This window comes from Conger conger, chromosome 2 (genome assembly GCF_963514075.1).
Source record: "Conger conger chromosome 2, fConCon1.1, whole genome shotgun sequence".
NCBI lineage: Eukaryota > Metazoa > Chordata > Actinopteri > Anguilliformes > Congridae > Conger > Conger conger.
The window spans coordinates 50,173,956-50,195,702 of record NC_083761.1 but is presented as its reverse complement, the minus strand read 5'-3'; the positions used below and the strand labels follow the sequence as shown (position 1 = coordinate 50,195,702).

Sequence of the window (21,747 nt, the reverse complement as noted above, 5' to 3'; positions counted from 1 at the left end):
ATACATAATCCCTCCATTTTAGGGGACCAAAAGTAATGGACAGTTGGCTAATCAGGTGCTGGAGTACAGAGCCAAAAGGTGGGAGGAAGATTGCCGGTTTTCACTGGCATTTCATTAATTCATGGGACCTGGAGCCCACACCCGTAAGTAAAATAAACCAAAATCTTTACCCATCATCCTCACAGGATCCGGGCCAAAACAATAAAATAAAATAAAAAGGAATGCAAAGAAAATTAACCCGACTCAGGGAGCTTTTCAGCAGGCTTGGTCTCTGTGGCTTGTCAGCTCTGGTTTGGCTCAAGCACTCGCAGATGTGGTTCTCCAGTCGCAAACGCCTACTGTGGAAAGAAGGTCCTGGGCTGATTCGTAATGTAGTCAAGGTGCGTGCCTACTTAACAAGCTGGTGTATCGTATTGCCCTGCCTCCTTCCCGCAAACCGAGCCACACTTGCCACACACATCCTCACTGACTCTCATGAGTAGTACCAAACCGATCCAGCAGCCCGTCCACCCAAGGCATAGAGTATGCATCAAATTTCGTGTGTTTACCTGTTTTTTCTTGTACAGTGCCCTGATGGGTGTGTAGTTGGGGTTCTATAAGGTTTTTTCTTCTTGGTCAGGGTGAGAATATGTCAGCAAAATCTGTCAAGTGGGACTGGATGAGTTTTAGTCAGGGAATTTCCAATGCCAGCTGATCAGACAAGACATGGTTGTCATAAGCAAGGTCAGGCCCTTGAGCAAGGCCCTTAACCCTGCATTGCTCCAGGGGAGGACTGTCTCCTGCTTAGTCTAATCAACTGTACGTGGCTCTGGATAAGAGCGTCTGCTAAATGCCAATAATGTAATGTTATGATGACGTGCCCCTCCGCTATTAGAATGAACCGCTCCATGCTCAGTTTGAGCGTGGTAGACGCTGGTTCTAATAGACCTGAGGTCCAGCAATTTGTTTAGCTCTTTCAGTGTCAGTGACATAAAAGAGGTGCCTTGATCTGTGAAAATCTCTTTCAGGATTCCCACATGGGAGAAAAAATTAAACAGCACCTCTGTATTAGTCTTAGCAGGTATATTGCGGACGGGAATCGCCTCTGGATATTGAGTGGCATAGTCTACTATGACTAATACAAAGTGAGATCCTTTTGTGTTCCACTCTAATGAGTCTAATGGGCTACGGGTCTGGTGGGACAGGGAGGGCCTTTAGAAAAATGGGGGCCAGGGGTTGGGGCAGGGTTAAAACAAAAAACTGGGGGAAAGGAAAAGGAAGGCCAGGGGCGGGAAAAAGGGGAGTGGGGCTCCGTGGTTCCGGATTGCCGGATACCAAGACTTCAATCGGGCAGGTAACTCTTTGTATCTCGACCAAGGGGGCACCAGTGAGCACGTTGGTCTGCAGAAGTACAGCCAGCTGAGAGGTCAGAACTCCCATGCATTGAGCCAGGGATGGACAGTTGAAGTTAGCGTCAGCCCCAGAATCCACAATGGAGCAGGACAGAGAGCAGGACATGCAACATGGAGCGGGAAATGGAGGAGGCTGGTGTCAATGAAATGCTCGCCAGAAGCTCCTCTTTCACAGACAGGCTTTGTCTTATGCTGGGCACAAAATGTCCTGGGCCCCAGCAGTACAGGCAGAGATGTTCAGTGAAGAGTTGTTGTCCTTCTTGGGGACTGAGGCGGGTTTGGTCTATTGCATGGGTTAAGGTGTGGAAACTGTGGTAAAAGCAGGAGCACTGGGGCGTCTGGGCACAGGAGCGGGGTACACAGGGTGGTGCGGAGGACGTCGGTCAGCGCAATGTTCTTGTAGGCGAGTGTTGATATGGATAGGTAGATCCACTAGCTTGTCCAGATCCGGAGGCAGATCGCACATAGTAAATTTATCCTGAATGTGGTCAGAAAGTACTTAGCTTTTTTTCCCCAAAGGAAGATGATGCATTTCCCGAACCAAAATTCTGACCAATGAGAACAGTTTGCTTGCACATGCCATTTGCTTACAAGTTATGGTCCGCAGTTAAATAACGCTGTGTGAACACAAAGAACATGAACCATAGGTAAAGTGCAACATTCTAACGTATTTTGGTGGATCTCCCACCGGCTTGGATGAAAATAAAACATAACTAAATGAACAGACCTACATCTGGGCTACAAGGAACACATGCACTCTTGGAACACACATGTATTACTGTACGTTCATTGCACATTAAGGAAACAGTAATATTTTAGTTATGGAACCCTCTTAATCACCACTGTGGCTGGCAGCCTTGCTTTATTTGAAATTTCTTATAACTAATGACACTTTAAACATGATTAGTAGAGTCAAGCTTATGAACAAGTATTTAAAAATGAGCTTTTATATAAATATAATCAACAAAATATCTCTCATGCATAAAAACCAAGCATAAAAAACTAGAGGATTTATACTCCACAGATGGAAATTTACAAAAGACACAGGGCCAGCATTTCATTTGTAACCGGAGACAGTGACACCAATAGAAACCTATGGTGATTATGTCTCAATCCAGAAAGTGTAACTGATACAGTCAATAGTCATGCTAAGATATGTCCTTGGTCACATTACTAGTCACATATACAAGGAATGCACCAAGCAATTACGTGAAGCAAAGTTGCCAACTGAAATTTAATCTCTTCAAACCTCACTCTCAGGTCTAGCCTCAGAGCCTGACATGATCCATCATACTTTTATCCAAATGCACACTGAAGGTCCTGGGAACAACAACAAAACACAATAAAGCACAATTCTCATCTACAGTCATCGTCGAGTTGAGAAAATTATTTCCATATAATAACCAGGCATGACAAGGCATCCAAAAGGAAATATGATTTATTTCTGCAGAAAGAGTGCAGCACGTGCACACAAGCCTGAGCTGAAGATAGTAGGGTGAGAGTGAAAAGTGTTACAGTGCTGCGCAAAGGCTTTAGGCAGGTGTGGAAGAATGCTGTAAAGTAAGAATGCTTTCAAACATAGAAATGTTAATAATTTATTTTTATCAATTAACAGAATGCAAAGTGAGTGAACAGAAGAAAAATCTAAATCAAATCAATATTTGGTGTGACCACCCTTTGCCTTCAAACCAGCATCAATTCTTCTAGGTACACTTGCACAAAGTCAGGGATTTTGTAGGCATATAGTCAGGTGTGTGATTAACCAATTATACCAATCAGGAGCTAATGATCATCAATTTAATATGTTGGTTGAAACACAATCATTAACTGAAACAAAAACAGCTGTGTAGGAGGGTTAAAACTGTGTGAGGAACAGCCAATCTCTGCTTCCAAGATGAGGTTGCTGAAGACAGTATAATGTCAGAAGTCATACACCATGGCAAGTCTGAGCACAGCAACAAGACACAAGGTAGTTATACTGCATCAGCAAGGTTTGTCCCAGGCAGAAATTTCAAGGCAGACAGGGGTTTCCAGATGTGCTGTCCAAGCTCTGTGCTTAGTGCAGTAGATGAAAGACACATCATGCTTACTTCCCTTCACAATCGGAAGATGTTCAGCGTAAAGAAGAACAAGAAACCTGGAAGTGATGGTATGAGCAGAGCCCTGATCAGAAGCATTTGAGGCTGCCTAAATCCTGTGACTAGTTCTTCAAGATGTGTGGAACAATTACCTGCTAGATTCCTTCAAAAACTGTGTGCAAGTATACCTAGAAGAATTGATGCTGTTTTGAAGGCAAAGGGTGGTCACACCAAATATTGATTTGATTTCGATTTTTCTTCTGTTCATTCACTTCTTCTGTTCATGCATTTTGTTCATTGATCAAAATAAACTATTAACATTCTGCCTAAACACCTGCCTAAAACCTTTGCACAGTACTGTACATAATTTGACATCTGACTGAACATCATTAATGCATATAGTAAAATATAAAAAAGTAAATTATCAAATCTAATAGCATGCATACTGAATAAATCTTGGACTTTGTTTGCCTTTGGGAAGTCTGGTGTCTGGAGCCAGAGCCCAGGTGGGGCTTAAGAATTTACTGCAGTACATGTGTCTAGTGGAAGGCCTGATAATTTACTGCAGTACGTGCTTCCAGGGGAAGGCCTAATAAATTACTGCAGAACATGGTTCCAGGGGAAGGCCTGATAAATTACTGCAGTACATGGTTCTAGTTTAAGGCCTGATAAATTACTGCAGTACATGCTTCCAGGGGAAGGTCTGATAATTTACTGCAGTACATGCTTCCAGTGGAAGGCCTGATAATTTGACATGAACATCTAGTTCATAAAATAAATCCCTCTTGGCTAATGAACTACTGATAATTCATTTTTGGCTGTGTGAATTTAGCACCAATAAAAAAGGTTTGGCTTGTCATTGTGCGCAGGTTAGACTAGCATTTTTTAATTCGAAAACCATTCGAATTAGAGAAAGTCTTCAGTAACATCAATGTTAGCCGATTAGCTAAAAGCTGCATTTATTTAATTTGGATTCTGGAATAGGAAGAAAATGATATCTGTGAGTGAAGGTGAAAACATCCTTGTGTAAAGAGGACATACTGGTAAAAGGCGATAAAAGAACACCATTTCTGAGCGCACTTCAGAATTCCAAGTTGGCAGTTAAACAAACGAGCTAACATTGACTCACTAGCTGTGTGTCAAATTGCTCCGAGTGCACATAGTGAGCACGCATCCATCTTGGAGTCCAAACGAAAGTCTGGAAGTGGAAGTAAAGGATGCGCACATGTTACGCCCCTGTAAGGGGAAATAGAAAGAATAAAAACACGGACACGATGTTGCTGCGATCAAGTCCAATGTTGTAATGACCGAACGCAAGCAACACGTTGTTTTCCTACAAGGTCTGAACGAGGCATTAGCGATCCACAACAGATCAGTAGATTACAGAGTGATAACTAAACTATACGAAATAGGGAACGTAACTTCAAGTGCATTTTCCCAAAACATTATGGAATGAAAATTCGAATTAGACTGTACATTATAAACACATAGGCTATATTTTTGTCAGCCTCCATATTTTTAACCTCTTTTACTTGGTAGGCGAAGGCCAGAGCAATGGATTACAATAACCTGATCTGCAGATCAGAATGCATTTTTTAACTCAATCCTTTTTACAAAGCAATGAATTACAATAACCTTTTAACCTTGCATGAATTACCATATTTTTAACCTTGCACTGCAACGAATTACAGCATTTTAACTCTGTTTGTTCAAGATGTGTTGCATGCTCTGACGGCTCTGACTTATATATACAAATATCCCAGAATTAATTCCGAACTGTCAAGACAAGAAAGTTGTCACGTAATGGCGGATGAAAGCCGCGAGATCTGAGACTCAAGTCTCTCTAATAGGGAGGTAAAGTGGGTGTATCCGGAACGATACTTCGGATGTATCGGGAATCGATATAAAGCTCTATACTGATTCAATATTCAAGAGCAGTGAAAGCTGAATTTGAGAAAACTACATAACCTTGAAGTCTGGATTCAAAGTATGTTTTTCGTGGTTTATATACTGAATACGATGGGATTTCTTTGCGTAAAAAGTAATGTTCTGGGTTTTTAGATTGCCGGGATAGGCTAAAACAGTGTGTCTGTATTCATTTATCGTCTCGAAATGTTAAAATCTGACTGGCATGATTCTAATTTATAAACTTGAGTTACAAATAGGATACATTTGTGTAATCAGTGATGGCAAACTGCAACCCATGTGAAAAAATTTAGTTAGCTCAACTTGGTGTTCAGAACACGGTGAGTTACATGTCTGACCCTATTTAGTGATGTCTTTCCTATAGATCTCCGGTAAAGGCATATGTTACTGTAGTCACTGTTCCTATTGAAACACTAACCAGTTGAGCAGTCTTTGTAACTGACTAATAATAATAATAATAATAATAATAATAATAATAATATGTCCCAATAATGAATACTCTTTCAAAGTCACTTAGATATTTTCCTCTTGCCATCTTGATCCAAAATCAAGGTCAACTGGGCCTGCTCAGCATTGCTGTATATACCATAGAGCATGATAGGATATTAACTGCTTAATTATATGAAGTCCACCGATACGGAAGGATCTGCTTTTGTTATGTTTCGGTACTCATTTATTTAGGTTTTCCCTTTAATTTGTCACCCGTCTGTACGTTTAACTGTAGATAATAAATGAGTGGACATGGCTAAAGAGGACTGTTGATTTTTACAGTGTACATATTGTATCAGCAAATTCCCTCTTTAAAGAAACAAGTCATCACCCTTCTATATGGCATCAGAGATATGGATTACTTTTACCTTCTCTAGAGTAAATACAGAGAGCCCTAGTGAAGTGTGTTCTAATTCATGGTATTCATGAAGTGATGTTAAAATCTGTAAATATTGGGAAAGGGAAAACCAATAGACACTTTCAGTAGGGGAGCCAAGAAACAAGATCCCAATACACCTTTTAATATTGTGCAAGAATAAACAGAACCACCTTTTTAACCTTCTATTTTAATGTCCCATAGAGGTATCACTTTTGCAACAAGGCCTGGAAATACATGCAACACTGCTCTAATCTTTGTTTAGTACAGGTTTCTGTTGGAATCTATGTGCGGCAAGGTATTTTTCATGCCAAGAATTTGTCAGACTGAGGCTTTGATCCCGTAGTTTTACTGATTACTTTCAACTGATAAAGGCCCCATACACAATGCGTCTATTTTTGTGGGATATATCCAATATCTTGACAAATTTGATACATCTCCCATTTGATTATTGTACTCTAATTACAAGAAATCAGATATGGATTGGATTCATAAAAAATATTTTATCATGTGGAGGGAGTCACAGATCTGAATGTAAACATCTGAACGATCTGGTATCAGATCTTCATGGGCCAACTAGTACATTTAAACATTGTGTATACAGGTAACTACCAGAATAAAGGAAACGCTTGCATGAATTTAGGATACAAAATTGAGCAGGTGGTTTCATAAAGGTGTAATTAGTCAGCTACTTGGGCAATTGACACATCAGCATGCCAATGGTTGTGTAAAATCCTTATTTTGTTTGTATATGGATTGTTTCTGTGTATGAACCTGTGACTCAAATGGTATTCATATGCCTGGAATTTCCACTCTGGAAGTCCTAGTACAAACTGCAAACTCATCTTGAAATTGGCAAAATAGAATTGACCAAATGGTATTTTGTTAATTCTGTGGAAAAATTCAGTGGAAAAACACTGGCTACCCAAGTATGAGCTTCCTGGCAATAATTCCTGGACATTTGGTCTCGTTCATTCCAATGCCTCTAATTCCTAGTGGAAAATGTCACAAAAGAATCATAAAAGAAAGTGGGCAAAATAAAGGGGAAACCCCTAATCCTGATGAAAAGCAAATCACTTGAAGGCTATGTTCAGACTGCAGCTAAAAGTATCCCAATTCCATTTTCCCACATATTTGACACAGGTCAGTTGCTTTTGCCAAGTTTGAACAAAAAAAGAGAAGAAAAATGGAGTCATCTTTGCTGTTCCATTTGTGTTAGATCGGTATGTAGATATACATCAGCTAGGTAGACATACAACTTGCATGTGACTGGTGTGTGGATGCTCAAATCTGAAATGACATCTAAATAAGCCTATATGCATGTGTTTAGTGTACTGGTGTTTAGGAAAATGCCCACCGGACTGTTCATAGTTTTGGCAAACATGGTCTGAACATACCTACATGATGTTTAACTGTATTAAATTACTTGCAGCCTTTTAACAGTGTGTGGGTACATTATGTTTTCTTCTGCAAGAAAAGAGAGAAAAGGAACAGTCTAGCTTTGGTAGGCTTTGGTTTTGATCAACAGTTGAAATTCTGTTTCTGAACCCCTCATCCCATACTTACTGTTTTTTTTTCTGTTTCATTTATATTAAAGATGTAATTAAATGGAAACTGACTAAGCTACATCAGTATTGTAAGACCACTATAGACAAACATTGAATTTGTGTGCATAGCTTTCAATAGGGAATTATGTACACAGTATGTGTGCTAGTCTGATTCGTTTGACCTCGTTTGTCTGACCACTCCTTCTCAATCTCCATGTTCTGGTCACTTGACAGAGACACACTCAATCTTCCAATGATGAAAGGTACAATTCTGGCTGGGAAGGCAAAGAAAGGAAATGAGAGAGTGCATTCAAAAGGGCAGAATGTGAACCTCAAATAACAAACACAGAAAATCAATGGAGAGTGTTTATTTAATTTGTTTAATTTAGAGAGCTGTGACTCTTTCATTTTGTTGTAATTGAAAGGCAAAAACACAAAGGAAAAAGAAAAGAATGCATAGTTGAAAGAAAGGGCAGAGTGAAAGAGGGCAGTGGGTAGAGTTATTTTCGTATATATGTACTGAATAGCCACTACAGCATATTAACACACATCAAGAAGAATACAGATGTATGGTATAAATTCATTACAGAGGATATACCATGGATAAAAATGGTGTGAAATGTGTTACAGCAGTTTTGACTGTTTTCAAGCAGCTTGCCAATGAATAATGAACATTTGGGTTGTAAATACTTTATAGTTCAAACTACAATTACATTGCCTAGTTACTATTTAACTATTTAAACTAAATAAGCAAGGCTTATCATTTATGTCTGGAGAGTGATAGAACATGAACAAAGCAAGGAAAGGTGGAGAACACCCCCTTCCTCCCCACAAAGTGTAGTCTAACAAATTGAACTGGTCTACAATCCAGGGCCTGTTATAATACAACACAGAAATATTTGGAAGGTTCAGAAGACTAAGTTAAATCTCAATTGACATTCACCGTCTGTATCCCCGTGTTTCTCCCCCCCCGTGTAATGGTGACGTGCACTCTAGGAGATGGTCCGTTTGTAGGCTGTACATATTGCTTGGAACCCTGCTCAACCCTTTTTGTTGTTTCCAGTGTTTCTTAATCACTGCGAGTCTCTGCGTCTTAACCCCTCCCTCTCACCATACCCCATATATACCAGTGCAAGACAGGGGGAAGATAAGAACTTAGTGCTGAACAAGTCAGTTGCCATGAAGTTTAAAGTCCCTTTCTGTTTCAGCCTCCTGATTGTAATAAAACATGGTGAGTATTGTGTTATTGTTCTTTTAGCAATGATCACAAACCAAACTTCATTGGCAGACAGCAAATAACTGACAACTGAAATAATCACTTCATGTATGAGACATTGATTGCAAAATGCCATAAGATCACAAATTAATTAAATTAACTTTGTAAGTGTAGTTTGAGAGCTCAACTTATTGAATGAGGAAATGTCTGGCATATGACATAATAACGAGGTATTTATTGTGTCCGAATTGTGATTTAATTATGGACTGATTTAATCATGGTCATTATATTGGAGAATTACAGTGACATTCACCATTGTCTAGTTTTGTATGTGTATGAGATACTATTTGGTAATCTATAATATATTATGTTTTGCTTTGCATCTGCCCAGAAGAAACATGTGGCTTGTTAATATGTGGTATATAGCATGTATAGTAAAAACTGCATTGTATTTACAATAGGTGAAAATAGTATTTTACCTGTAAGGGACAGGCTTGATTTGGACACCTGCATTTGATATTGGTGAGCCACTTAGTATTTAAAGGTAATGTTTCTGGGTTTATAAATGCTATGTGAAAAATGTAGATAGTGTTTGTAAGGGACGGGCTCAAGTTGAATGCCTGGATTTGATATTGGAGAGCCACTTAGTATTTACAGGTAATGTTTCCGGGTTTAGAGGTACAGAATTTCGGTCAGGATTCCAGGGTTATTGTATTATTTGTGTTTCCTCAATGTATAGACAGTATTCTCTCTCTCACTCTCTCTCTCTCTCTCTCATTCACTCACACACTCACTCTCTCTCACTTGTTCATAGTGACCCCTTTCTCACCCATTCCTCCCTCCTTACTTCTTTCCCTCTTATTCCTTCCAACCATATTGCTTCATCTATAACGGTGATTAATAGCAGTAATATAAACACTTTGTAATCAGTGCCTTTATACCAAGCGGCAAATATTTATTGTGCTAGTTATTGATTAAGCCAGCCAAATAAGATTAAGCCAGCCAGACAAGTTTACCTTATAGTTGTACATTCTCTTCAGATCCAAATATTTACACAGTACATTGTTGAAAATATTTCCCTGACATATGTAAGACTGATTTGAAGGCATGAGGACACCTCGCATTATAAGCAGTAGTGAAACTTCACCTCCTTTATCTTTCTGTTCTGCGTTCATTCTTACTCATATCCCCATCTCTTGTTCATTCAGAAACCATCCAACTATTTCTCAGAAGCAGTAATTGTTTTCAATATGGGTTAAGTGTGATTGGCTGACTTTACGAAGGGGGCGGGGTGTTATAGAAAATATTACATTACTTGTTTTAGGTGACGGGTGGCAGGGTCTGGGTATAGCAGGTGAGGTTGGACGTCCAGAATGTGGTTGCAATATTATTTAGAACATTCAGGGAATTTGCTTTTGATTTCAATGTAAGATGATTCAACCAGCAGATGATTGTGTAGATTGTGAAACACATACATGGATTATCTATTAAAGACTATATCAAAGGAATTTTATCTTCCTCCAAAATAAAAGTATTTGCTGTACCTTGGAACAGATGGCATTTGTATTTTACTCCCATTGCAGTTATTAATCTTGCCTCTCTCACTGTCAGTCTCCCCAATAGAAATCTGGACCAAGCCCTACTTCTCAACACTTCTACCCTGCTCTCTTTCTGAGGAGGAGATAAACTCTTCCTTTTTAGAGGTCAACTGGTTCCACAAAGGATTAGGTATCGCTGTTATAGCTGGGACCAATGTTATCCACATCAAAGAAGGTTTCAGTGTGGATCAAAGTGCATTTTCAAATGGGACCTTCTCACTGACAGTGCATAATACCACACTCAGCCAACAGGGGGAGTACACATGCAGCATCGCCTACAACAACAGTGAGCTGTACTCCAGCAACATAACAGTAATTATTTTAGGTAGGTATTGTTATGGTCGATAGAAATGGTTATTGTCTACTTTCAGACTTGAAAACTAAAAGATTGTTTCCCACCGCAGGGGCACTCTTTCTGTGTGCAGGGGAGATTGCATCATAGATTGGAGCGGGAGAGATTGGCTTGTGTCATGAAACAGGATTACTGAGTTAGCTGGATAACTGCACTTACTGAACAGCTCTTTTTACTTCAGTCCATTTTCGGGATCTGTGAGGCTTCCAGGTTTTACTCGGTGCAGTCATCCAGCTAACTTGCTAATCTTGCTTTGGGATTCAGGTCCCAGATAAATGCATCTGATTTTGTTATTCAAACAAGCTGGTCTTTTACAGCCACCATGCCACAGAACTCTCAGACAATGGAGACCCTCTGATCTTGACCCAGAGAGTAGTGTTTACATTGAGTAAGATAAACAGTGATGGATAAAGACTAGGAGCTTTGTGAATGATGACTGAAACGTTATCAGAATGTTGACCCATTTACGACAACGTTGTTTAAATACTATACAGAAACCATTCATCATTCACTGATTATGTCATTTCAGCGGCAAGCTCTACGTCCACAATTCCTCCTAACATAATAATAATAAATAATCACGATTTCTATTATTATTGTTATCATTATTATTATTACCAATAATTGATTTATCTCGTTCTCTGTCTCTGCCAGCCCCACCCTCCCTAACAAGCCTATCGACAATGGTGGTTCTCCACAGAGAAAATGAGATCAAATGTTTGGCTCAGGGCTTCACTCCGCCTCTGATCTATTTCTCCTGGATGAAAGGAGGAGAAGAGGTGCGCCCGCCCCGTCCATTCACAGCAGTCAACCACACCAGCGATGGCTACTTCTGGGCTGTGAGCAGTCTGGCTCTCACTCCCACTGCCGAGGATAAATATATCAACTTCAGCTGCGTGGTCAACCATGCTGCCCTGCAGAAGCCTCTAGCCATAGAGCTTCCACTCAACTTTACCCGTGAGAGTCTTTAATCATCCATTCTTCCTCTTTTCTTGCCTTTTTTTCCTCTCATCTTTTTTTTATTTATTTATTTTTACGATTTTCCCTATCTTCCTTATTGCCTGCCTCACAGTAATGAAAGTACAGCAGCTGCTAAAATCATTGCTGTAAAATACACAATAACTAGACAGAACATCATCACTAAATCTTGACTCGTATACAGAATGGAATATCTGCTACTATTACACTATTGCAGTTTGCCCATAGAGTAAAACATACTTGTTATAATCATTTTATTCAATATTTTTGATCTTTTGGGGAATTCTCATTAATGAGAACATAATCCAAAATGATTCTCTAAATTACAGTTTCTGTTCTTTTGGCTCTGTAATCCAGCACATTGGATTTGAATAAATAAGGTGCAGAATGTCACCTTTAATTTAAGGTTATTTACATCCGTATCCACATCAGGTGATCCACACATGCAGGTTTGATGAACGTATGCCTGGGTTCTCTTTATTATGGATGCTGCATGATTGATTATAGTGAGCACACTATACGTTTGCGTTGGTTTGCATGTCCATTCAAAATAGCACATTTTGAATCTTAATATCTTACCCGTTTCAAAACCAATCTCAATGCCATTTCACAGGTCTACTACAATGGCAACTTGTTCGGCAACTACTATTTTGGTATTGCTATGGTGCGCCCTTTTCCGTGTTATGGATACCCTTAAAACATTAATACTTTTTTTTACTTTTGTGCATGAATAACTCCATTTAAATCCAACAAATCCAGACACAAGACCACTCATTCTGTGGGTAATTCAGAAATATACATTGGGATCCAAAAGTCTGAGACCACATTGAAAATCTGGGGATTTTCAATTTAATCAATGTCATTTCATGTAATCCTGGAAATAAACTGAAAGTTTTAGGATTTAAAAATAAATAAAAACAAATTAAAGTTACTTCAAAGCTTTGCTTGAAGACCAAAGAAGAGCAAGGAGTGCTGGACAATCCACAATCACATGACCTCAACCCAATTGAACATTTATGGGAGCACTTGAAGACTGACAAAAGCCAAGCATTCAGTAACATCAAAAGATGCTCTTTGGAACATGTATAATATAACAAATAATGCTGAGATAACATGAATCATCAGGTGTTGCACAAATTTGTGGAGCCAGTTTGAGTGCACGTTGCCATTAAAGCAAAAGTTAGACATTCCAAATACTACAAATTGATGTAGATTCAATTTTTCACTCAAATTATTATGCTGATAATATAATTAGTCATGAAAAAGAATGCAAAATAGAAGCATTTTCTCAGACTAGTGACACTATCATTAACTGACTTTTGGACAAATATTAATCATTATATATAGGCCCAATAATTATACTGTATGCTATATATCTGCTTCTGCACTTTTATCCAGTAGAAGTAGGCCTACTGTATATGAGCGAGATCATAGAAATATACACTCCATACTTTACAATATACACTTTAATGCAGGATCAATCACTCGTTTAAAAATGTTATGCTACGTACCGACACGGTATGTCAGCAAGCTATGTTGACAGAGCGACACACGATATATGGTCCCAAATAGGACACATTGGACATGTTGGAAATAAAGCATGCTTTAGAAAAGTGCAAAATAAGTATATTGTCTCTGACTATAATATGCAAAATTGCCAATAATGTTACAGTGCACCACTGTAAGATCATTCATTTTGGTTTGAATCTTAAACAATCTTCCCAGTGGTGAGTACATGTTGCTTGACGTACAGTATACATTGTACATGGCTGTAGTATGTTGTCTGATATCTGTGCTGATACCTTGATGGAGAGCAGGCTGATGTTACCATTAGGGCTGATCAATTTAATTTCCTGTCTTTTTAGGCTTTCAGCAAATGCAAACACTTCACATATTCACTTGATATTAATATGTGATTAATATTTGACCTTAACCCTGATTTAGGCCTAGACTCAAGTTTTGTTGTCTTAAGACAGATGCTCAAACCTTTGATTTGAAATATGAGTAGCTCACTTTGATATTTCAAATAAATTCCTTGTCAATTCAATATAATTTAATGCTTTGTCAATACCTCTTTGATAAATTCCACCTTCATTGTGTTAACATTTTTCAGTTGATTACAATACCGATTTATAGTAAGACAGCGTGACCTATGAAACTATTTAGTAAGTTTAAGTTTAAACTTAAATTTGTATGTTGAAACAGTTTCACATTTTTGATGTTTTTTGATGTTTCTCAATGATAATAAATAATTGTCATTTTAAATTGTCATTTATGTCTGCCAACAACATTAAGAGGTGTATTGTCTTCCTCCAAAGAAACATGCAGGATGAGATTCAATGTTGCCTCTCTTTTTATCTTTCTCCCTCTCAGAACTCCCTACTGTCACACTCTCCACAATCCCCGCTGACTCACCCTCCTCCCCTCTCACCCTCTCCTGTGACATTGAAGAATTTTACCCAAAGGAAATCACTGTTCAATGGGTCCAGAATGGCTCCATTTTGCCTGACCCTCCTTTAGTCCTGCCCAGCCCAGGAGGCACCTTCAGAACCAGACATTTTCGCACTCTGAACAAGGAGGAGAGGGAAAGGTCTGGGGAGGTCCAGTGTGTCGTCTGGCAGCCTTCTGTTCCTGAGCCGATCTCTGCAACTGTGGATCTCTTCATTACTGATACCAATGGTATGAGCTGTCTGAAGGCTAAGGTAGACTTAGTTAATATTTTTGATTGCTCATTTTTTTATGAACTTTTTCATTATGTTTTTGTCTCTTACCACATTGTAACAATTGTATATGAATTTCTCCCCTGCTCCCAATAGAAGAGCATGATGTCGAAAAAAGATACTAACACCTCTCCTCCACCTTTCTCTTTCAGAGGAGGGCATAGTACTGACCAAGTCAGCCAAGGCCTCGGTTGCTCTTATGATCATCTCTCTGGTTTTGGTTTTGTTGCTGTGTTTTGGGTTCTCCTGGAGGAAGAGGGATGGTGAGTGTTGCCCACCCCCCACCCCCCCAACACACACACAACAGATATTTATTTTCTCTATTTTTTACTACTTCCATAAAACTAACTTTAGTAATCATTCCTGAAACAAAACTACCACAATGCCTATTTAATAGTTAAAATCCTGTTTCTGAGAGTGAACACGTGCCTGGTTTCCTGAAATCTCGGTTTCTTTTGGAATATCATTATTTTAGATTTTTTTCAAGTCTATTGTCAGTGCCCAGGTTTGACAGTATTGCTCTAGCAGGTCCAGATGTTGTACCCATTGTTCTGTGGGTGACAGCAACACCAGGTCATCTGCATAGAGCAAGAATGAATGTAACTTCCTTGTTGTTTAGGTTGAGCCCAGGGATTACAGATTGTTCCAACAGCACCGCTAATTCATTAATAGAGATATTAAAGAGAGTTGGTGAAAAGTTGCATCTCTGAAAAACACCCTGTTCTTGACTGAAGAAATCTGTTCTGTTATTGCCAGTTTTTACTCCAAACATATTATTGACATAAATTTGATTATGTTACAAGCTTTACCCCCCAACACCAGTTTGGTAAATCTTGTGAAATAATCCCTTTTGCCAAATAGAATCAAAAGCCTTTAAATCAATAAAGCATTCAAAATTTAGATTTTTTGGTAGAAAGCCAATTTGTCCTTTGCTGAAGTGTTTGATAAGGAAGGTCAGCATTCTGGTATTGATGATGCTGCAGAAACCTTCCCCAGATTGCTGCTCACACAGATGCCTCGGTAGTTATTGGGGTCAAATTTGTCTCCTCTCTTGTAAATTGGGGAAATAAGATCCTGATTCCAGATATCAGGAAAGCAGCCAGCTTGAAGAACAAGATTTAATCATTTAAGCTGGGCCTGTCACAGCTCAGGGTTGCAGTGTTTAACCTTAAAGGTACAATTGGTTAGATATTTGTGTTAAAACATTGTTTCAAGACCATTGTAAATCCCTTCCTTTCATTGAAAAAGGCCCACTGACATGTTGACTCACACTCTGCCTGTGTTTATAGTCCTTAATTTCAGGTTTGAAAATACACAGTTGAAGGACCGACACTCCATAACAAAACATTGTATAGCTGCACAATAATTCAAGTGAATTGGTTGAAAATTGGTTCTAATTGCCAGAGCCAATGGCGTGGGGGGGGGGTTTCAACGTCAGTGCGTTCACAGAGAATGGGGAGGGACAAACAGTGTTGTGGTTTGAGGGTATTTGTTGCTACAATTCCTCTGTTGACTGTTAGAAGTCCGCAATGACCTATTGTACCTTTCTCTCTCTCCCCCTCTCTCTTTCTCTTCACCCAGAAAAGCAAAAGTCCCTGAGTGTGTCTGGAATAATCCTGCCCCCTCGGGTAATTGTTGGTCAGAAAGGCAGAGTTACTGTGAGTGTGGAGGGCAGGAGAGTAGACAGAGTGCAGACAACTTGGTTCCTCAATGACAAGCTCATCTCAGACACTTCCCAAACAGGTATAGTTCTATAGCAATATTCACATGTTCATTCACATTATAGCATATACCGTATTATAGTTCGTTATTGCCATGTTATTGCAAACTCCTCATCAGTATAATTACTCATAGTTGGGTCTGTTTCTGTTCCATATCCTGCTGTAAACATCATTTTTTTCCTCCATTAGTTACAGAGAAAGGTCCTCTGCTGCCACCAGGTGGAGAAGTTGGATATTACAAGCTTCACACGCAACGCCCCCTTCTCTCAGGAAATGGCAGCACTCAACAGCTACTTTCCTCTCTCTCTTTCATCCCTCACCTTTCCATTCACAAGGGAGCAGTGTTCAAATGCCAGGTCTCATATATGGGCAAAGACAAAGTGGTGGTGGAGAGAGTGTCAGACAAGTTCACACTGTTGGGTAAAGGAAGACTACATAAATAATGTATTTTACTTTAATTATATTTTGTTTTGATAATTTTCATACATTGAATCTTGTCTTTAAAAAAATCTCTATCCAGGGAAAATGATTTGTCAGCATCTGCTGTCTACCATCATTCTTTTGGCTCATTTTATTTTCTCGTGTTTTCTGAACTCTCCTTTTGCAGCTGCTCCCAAAGTATCTGATATTCAACTCACAGACCCAGCTGATAGCTCAGGTATTATTATCTTGTTTATCTCGGTATTTAACAACCGATTTTCTCCACTCACAGTATATGATTATGTCCGTTAAAGCATTTGCACAGAGCTGAGGCTCAGAGTAGTTTAGCAGTGAAATTGAATGGTGTTTATGTAGCAAAGGATATCGTGAACAAAGCACAATTACCGCCTACTGCAGTGCAGTGTGTCTGCATATATATGACCTCTGACCTCCCTGCCGTCTCCAGGCATCGTCACTCTCACAGCCCAAGCTTCTGGCTTCCACCCTGACATCATCACCTTCCGCTGGTTCTGTCAGGGTGGAGAACTCAGCCCTGTGGCACCTCCAGCACCCCTCTCTGCCCCCCGCCCTGATGCCCAGGGCTTCTTCTCAGCCATCAGCCAGTGCAAACTTCCCCGCACCGAGCTCGAGAGAGGGGAGACCAAAGTGTGGGTAACAGTGCATCACATGGCCCTCAAACAACCAATCACACGAGAGACCAGAGGTAAGGAAGAAAGAGAAACCACGAAGGGTACAGGAATGAAGAGCTGAAGGAAAATGCTTTATTGTCAAGTGTTTACACTTGTTCTCCACAGGATTCATAAAGAGGCCTCATGTGTCTGACATCATATCGTACCCTGCTGCATCCAGCCACTCCCCTAAAGATCCATTGATCTTTGGCTGTGAAGTCACAGGATTCTACCCACCTGACATCTCAGTTTCTTGGTGGAGAATAATAGAGGAACAGGATGAAGAGGAGATTGAGGAATGTGGAGATATTTGGGGGCCCCTGCTGACTCATCCCAGCACTTACCGTGCAACTGCCACACTGAGGGTGGAAAGCAGTGAGAAAAGGGAAAGGGAAAAGACCAGAATTGCCTGTAGAGTGATGCACTGTTCCCTGCAGGAACCGATTGAGAGACAGTGGCAAAACAGCCACTCAGGTAACCTATTGCATTGTGCTGTATAAAAACAGTTTTTAGATATAAATATAATTCATTAATAGCCCCTAGTTCTTATCTTTGTTGTACTGTTAGCACTTGAAATTGTACTTCCCTCTAGGGTCTTTCAGCGCACTTATCCCTGGTTATGGGCATGCACTTTGCACTCAGATGTGCCTTGCTCTGGATAAGAGTGTCTGCCAAATGCCAATAATGTAATGTAATGTAATAATTTCAATATACCATTTATGATGAGTCCATGGCTATCTGATTCCATAACCACACTCCCCTTTGACACTCCATTCTGTCTCTTTATCTCTGTCTACTTTCTTAGATGCTCCCTCCATCCCCTCTTCTCTGTCTGTACAGTGGAAGAAAGGGGGGATTGGAGTGTTTTCTCTGACTTTGTTGGGGGGTCATCCCAAAGCCAAACTGTTGTGGGCAGCAGGAGGGGCCACTCTTTCCCCCCTTGTCTCCACGGAGAGTCAGGTTGAAGGGGAAGATGGGACCCGGGAGCTGAAGAGTGTGTGCACCATACAGAGGTCCTCAGGAAGAGGGGGACAGACTGACAGATACATCAACAGCCAACGGAACAGGCATACACACTGTGAGGGCTTCTATTGGGTGTACTGATGTCTGCCACGTCTGTTCTACTGCTCATTATAGTGAAGCACAGGCAAATGTGCCATGAGCTTTGGAGTTTTAATTTACTCGCTAGGAAGTGTGTAGAGGAGCACGCTTGTGTGTGGGGGTTCTGCTGATCAACAGTATGCTGAAAATGGACGAGCAGGTGTACTTCTCACTGCTGGTAGCAAGTAGGATTAGCTGGCTGGCCTTACATTATGAAAGTAATATGTAATAATCCCCAGAGCCTTTCAGTTACAAAGTTTATTATATCATATTTTTACTCCATTCTGCTGAACAAAAAGTGTTTTCAGCAAACCAATACAAAGCAACTGATACAAACATAGCAAGTACCATGAGTAGAATATTGTGGTTAGCATTTATGTATTTCTTGATTTTTTTCTTCATTCATTTTATTTCTTTATAGCCGTGTTGTATTCTTTTTTATCATTGTACTAAGAATGATTTGTTTATTCCTCTGTAGTGACAGAAGAAGCAGTAACAAATTGTGGGATAGATGGCATTGAAATTGTTGATGAAAAAGATGATGGAGAGATTAAGATGGAGCAGAAACGCCCTGGAACACCAGCAGTAAAAAGGAGGAGAGAAGGGGAGGATGAAGAGAGTGAGGATGAAAAAAAAAGAGGAAAAGAGAGCGATATTCCCATGACAAACACAGTGAATGTCAGAAGGGAGGATAAAGGAGGAAATGAATCTTTAAGAGTGAGTGTGGAAATCACTCACCCAGCCCTTGCTCTGCCTATATATCGAACATGGACAGGTAATAACATTGTTTGATATCATTCTTTTGCATGTTCCAGAGCACCACTGTAAAGCAATACTAAAACGTGTGTTTCAACTTGTTTCTAGAACTGAGTTGTGAATGTATCCCTGTTTTATGTCTATATATGCATATCTCTGACCCAGACATATTTTCACTTTCATACTTTCAGAACCTCAGGAAGAGTCATGATTTTACACCAGCAAGTACTTTTTGAATATAGGCGAATAATGGAAAATCTCATCACCATTACAGCACCCCCTGCTGTTCACTTGGTCATGATCAAATTATAATTTCAACTTGAAGATGGCTACACATTTGTAGACATGTATTTATTTATTTATCAATATTCTTATTTTCCAGAAAAATAAATCTTAAGACAAAGATGAAGATGCAATAAAGTTGTAATTCTGGAATTATATTTCTAGCTTTTTTTACACATACATGTATCATACTCAACGGCATATATATATATTTTTTTTTTTCAAAACTTCTTCCACATTAAAGCCATTACATTTTACATACAGTTTTGTTTTGTTATTCTGTTGTCAATGGCTGGTGTGTTTTATAAGAGTGACAATATGTCATATATGATATGCGGATTATTCTTTTGCACACAGGTAAAAGAACATGGTATATGTTGCAATATTGTGAATATGGAGAGAGACAGAGCTTGTATAAAATGTAAGTGACTGTGTTTGTGTGGTTTGTTCTGTGTTCTGCAGTTCTGTGCAGTGCCTGCAGCATTGTGTTGCTTTTCTTAATGCGCATGGTCTCTTACCGCTTCCTTCCTTACCACAGGGTGTAGGATGCAGAAGTATGCGCATATTTGTTCACAAAACATCCCACACACTTTCGGAAATGGTAAATGGTCTGCATTTATATAGTCCTATATTGGTCCTTTATCCAAAGCGCTGTACAATTGATGCTTCTCATTTGCCCATTCATACACACACTCACACCAAAGGGGATGGTGAGACGGGTGCGTGGGGGGTTGGACCCAAAATGCACGACTCAGAAACAGGGGTGTAATAAAGTCCCATCAGGGCTTTATTCAGGGAACGTCCAGTGAGCGTAGTCAAAAAACCAAGCAATGTTCATACACGTCCAGCCAAAACCAAAGTACAGTACCGAGGGAGAAGGCAGTCTCGTAATCGGTACACCATGCAAAAGGTCCAGTAGCCAGGAAAGCTGTCAGCGGGGCAGAAGTACAGGCAGATGGTAGGCAGGCTCAGGGTCGATGACGGCACAAAAGTCAAGACCGAAGTCTGCTCCGTGGGGCAAAAGCACAAAGACAGCAGGCAAAGTCGTGGTACAGGCAGGCAATGGACAATAAAACAGAACTCAATAATCTTTGGTCAATAAACAGGCTTGGATCATAACGGGTAGACAATGGCTTGACAAAACCCGCTAAAGAGGTGCACTGACAACCAGGTGGAAACAATTTCACCAAGACAAGACATGAAACTGAGCTTTATATGCAGGTGTAGACAGGTGTAGACAATTAGCATGAGAATGGAAATCAGGTGTGGAGGATTTACAAGTTAATGAGGTAATTAGTAATCATTAGTAATAAACTTATCCTGCCCTAGCGTTAGTAAATTAGTAAATGACATGCACAAGAAACGTACGGTAACATGAACACATGGTTAGAATGTTAGTATTACCCAATCCTGATCTAAAGTTAGTAGATAAGTAAGAAGACAAGGGAAATTGAAACAATTAGGGTGTGAGTGACAGAAAGGGAGAGAGAGAGAAAGCAGGAATGCAAGGTTTGCAGAAAGACACAAAAAAGTGTATGCTAAACAATGAACGGAACAACATAACATGAAACAACGTAAATCATGACATAACAAGTTTGCGAAATTATGACAATAAACTATATAACATGACATGGCAAGACTAAGAAATAAATGGTAACAAGAACTAAACATGAAACATAACATGACAATGAATCGTAACGAAATAAAACGTAAAAAACGTGGCGAGACTAGACTAACATAATACGTGACATGACAAAAACGCAACTAAGACAATAACTAAACATCCGTGTTAAACTCTGAAGAGAGAGAGAGAGGGCGATTACTAAGTTTCATGCTTCTAAAAGAATATCAGGAAACAAACATTTTGCTTATCAATTTTACAGCCAGGTTTAAATTGTATTTAAATATTTTCCCCATCAAATTAACTTTAAACTTGTGTTGGGTAATGTTATTTTTTAGATAACTACGGTCATTGCAGAAGTAATTATGAGGAAGCTGGGACAGTGAAATTTCCGGTAAATAGGAGTTTGAACGTGATGAAACTGTTACCCCTGTGAAATATTACTTGATTCCCCGATTCTTAACGCACATTTTTTTCAGTCACAGA

At 39.6% G+C, this 21,747-nt stretch overlaps 1 protein-coding gene across 4 annotated transcripts; it reads left to right on the top strand.

Annotated features, from left to right (window-relative positions):
- The first annotated feature begins 5,341 nt into the window (after window positions 1–5,341).
- Window positions 5,342–19,897, top strand: si:ch211-180a12.2 (uncharacterized). Of its 4 annotated transcripts, XM_061232511.1 has the most exons (14): window positions 5,362–5,456; window positions 9,016–9,038; window positions 10,635–10,946; window positions 11,628–11,930; window positions 14,325–14,630; window positions 14,824–14,934; window positions 16,253–16,414; window positions 16,582–16,812; window positions 17,000–17,050; window positions 17,279–17,536; window positions 17,628–17,975; window positions 18,307–18,579; window positions 19,081–19,377; window positions 19,550–19,897. In XM_061232511.1, exons 4-14 carry the CDS (start codon window positions 11,657–11,659, stop codon window positions 19,567–19,569), a joined length of 2,331 nt encoding a protein of 776 aa, XP_061088495.1. In that variant the 5' UTR covers window positions 5,362–5,456; window positions 9,016–9,038; window positions 10,635–10,946; window positions 11,628–11,656; the 3' UTR covers window positions 19,570–19,897. The 4 variants fall into 4 exon arrangements, with proteins under 4 accessions (XP_061088494.1, XP_061088495.1, XP_061088496.1 ...); XM_061232510.1 differs by lacking the exon at window positions 9,016–9,038 and having other exon boundaries at window positions 5,342–5,456; XM_061232512.1 differs by lacking the exon at window positions 9,016–9,038 and having other exon boundaries at window positions 5,375–5,456; window positions 10,647–10,946.
- Window positions 19,898–21,747: the final 1,850 nt, after the last annotated feature.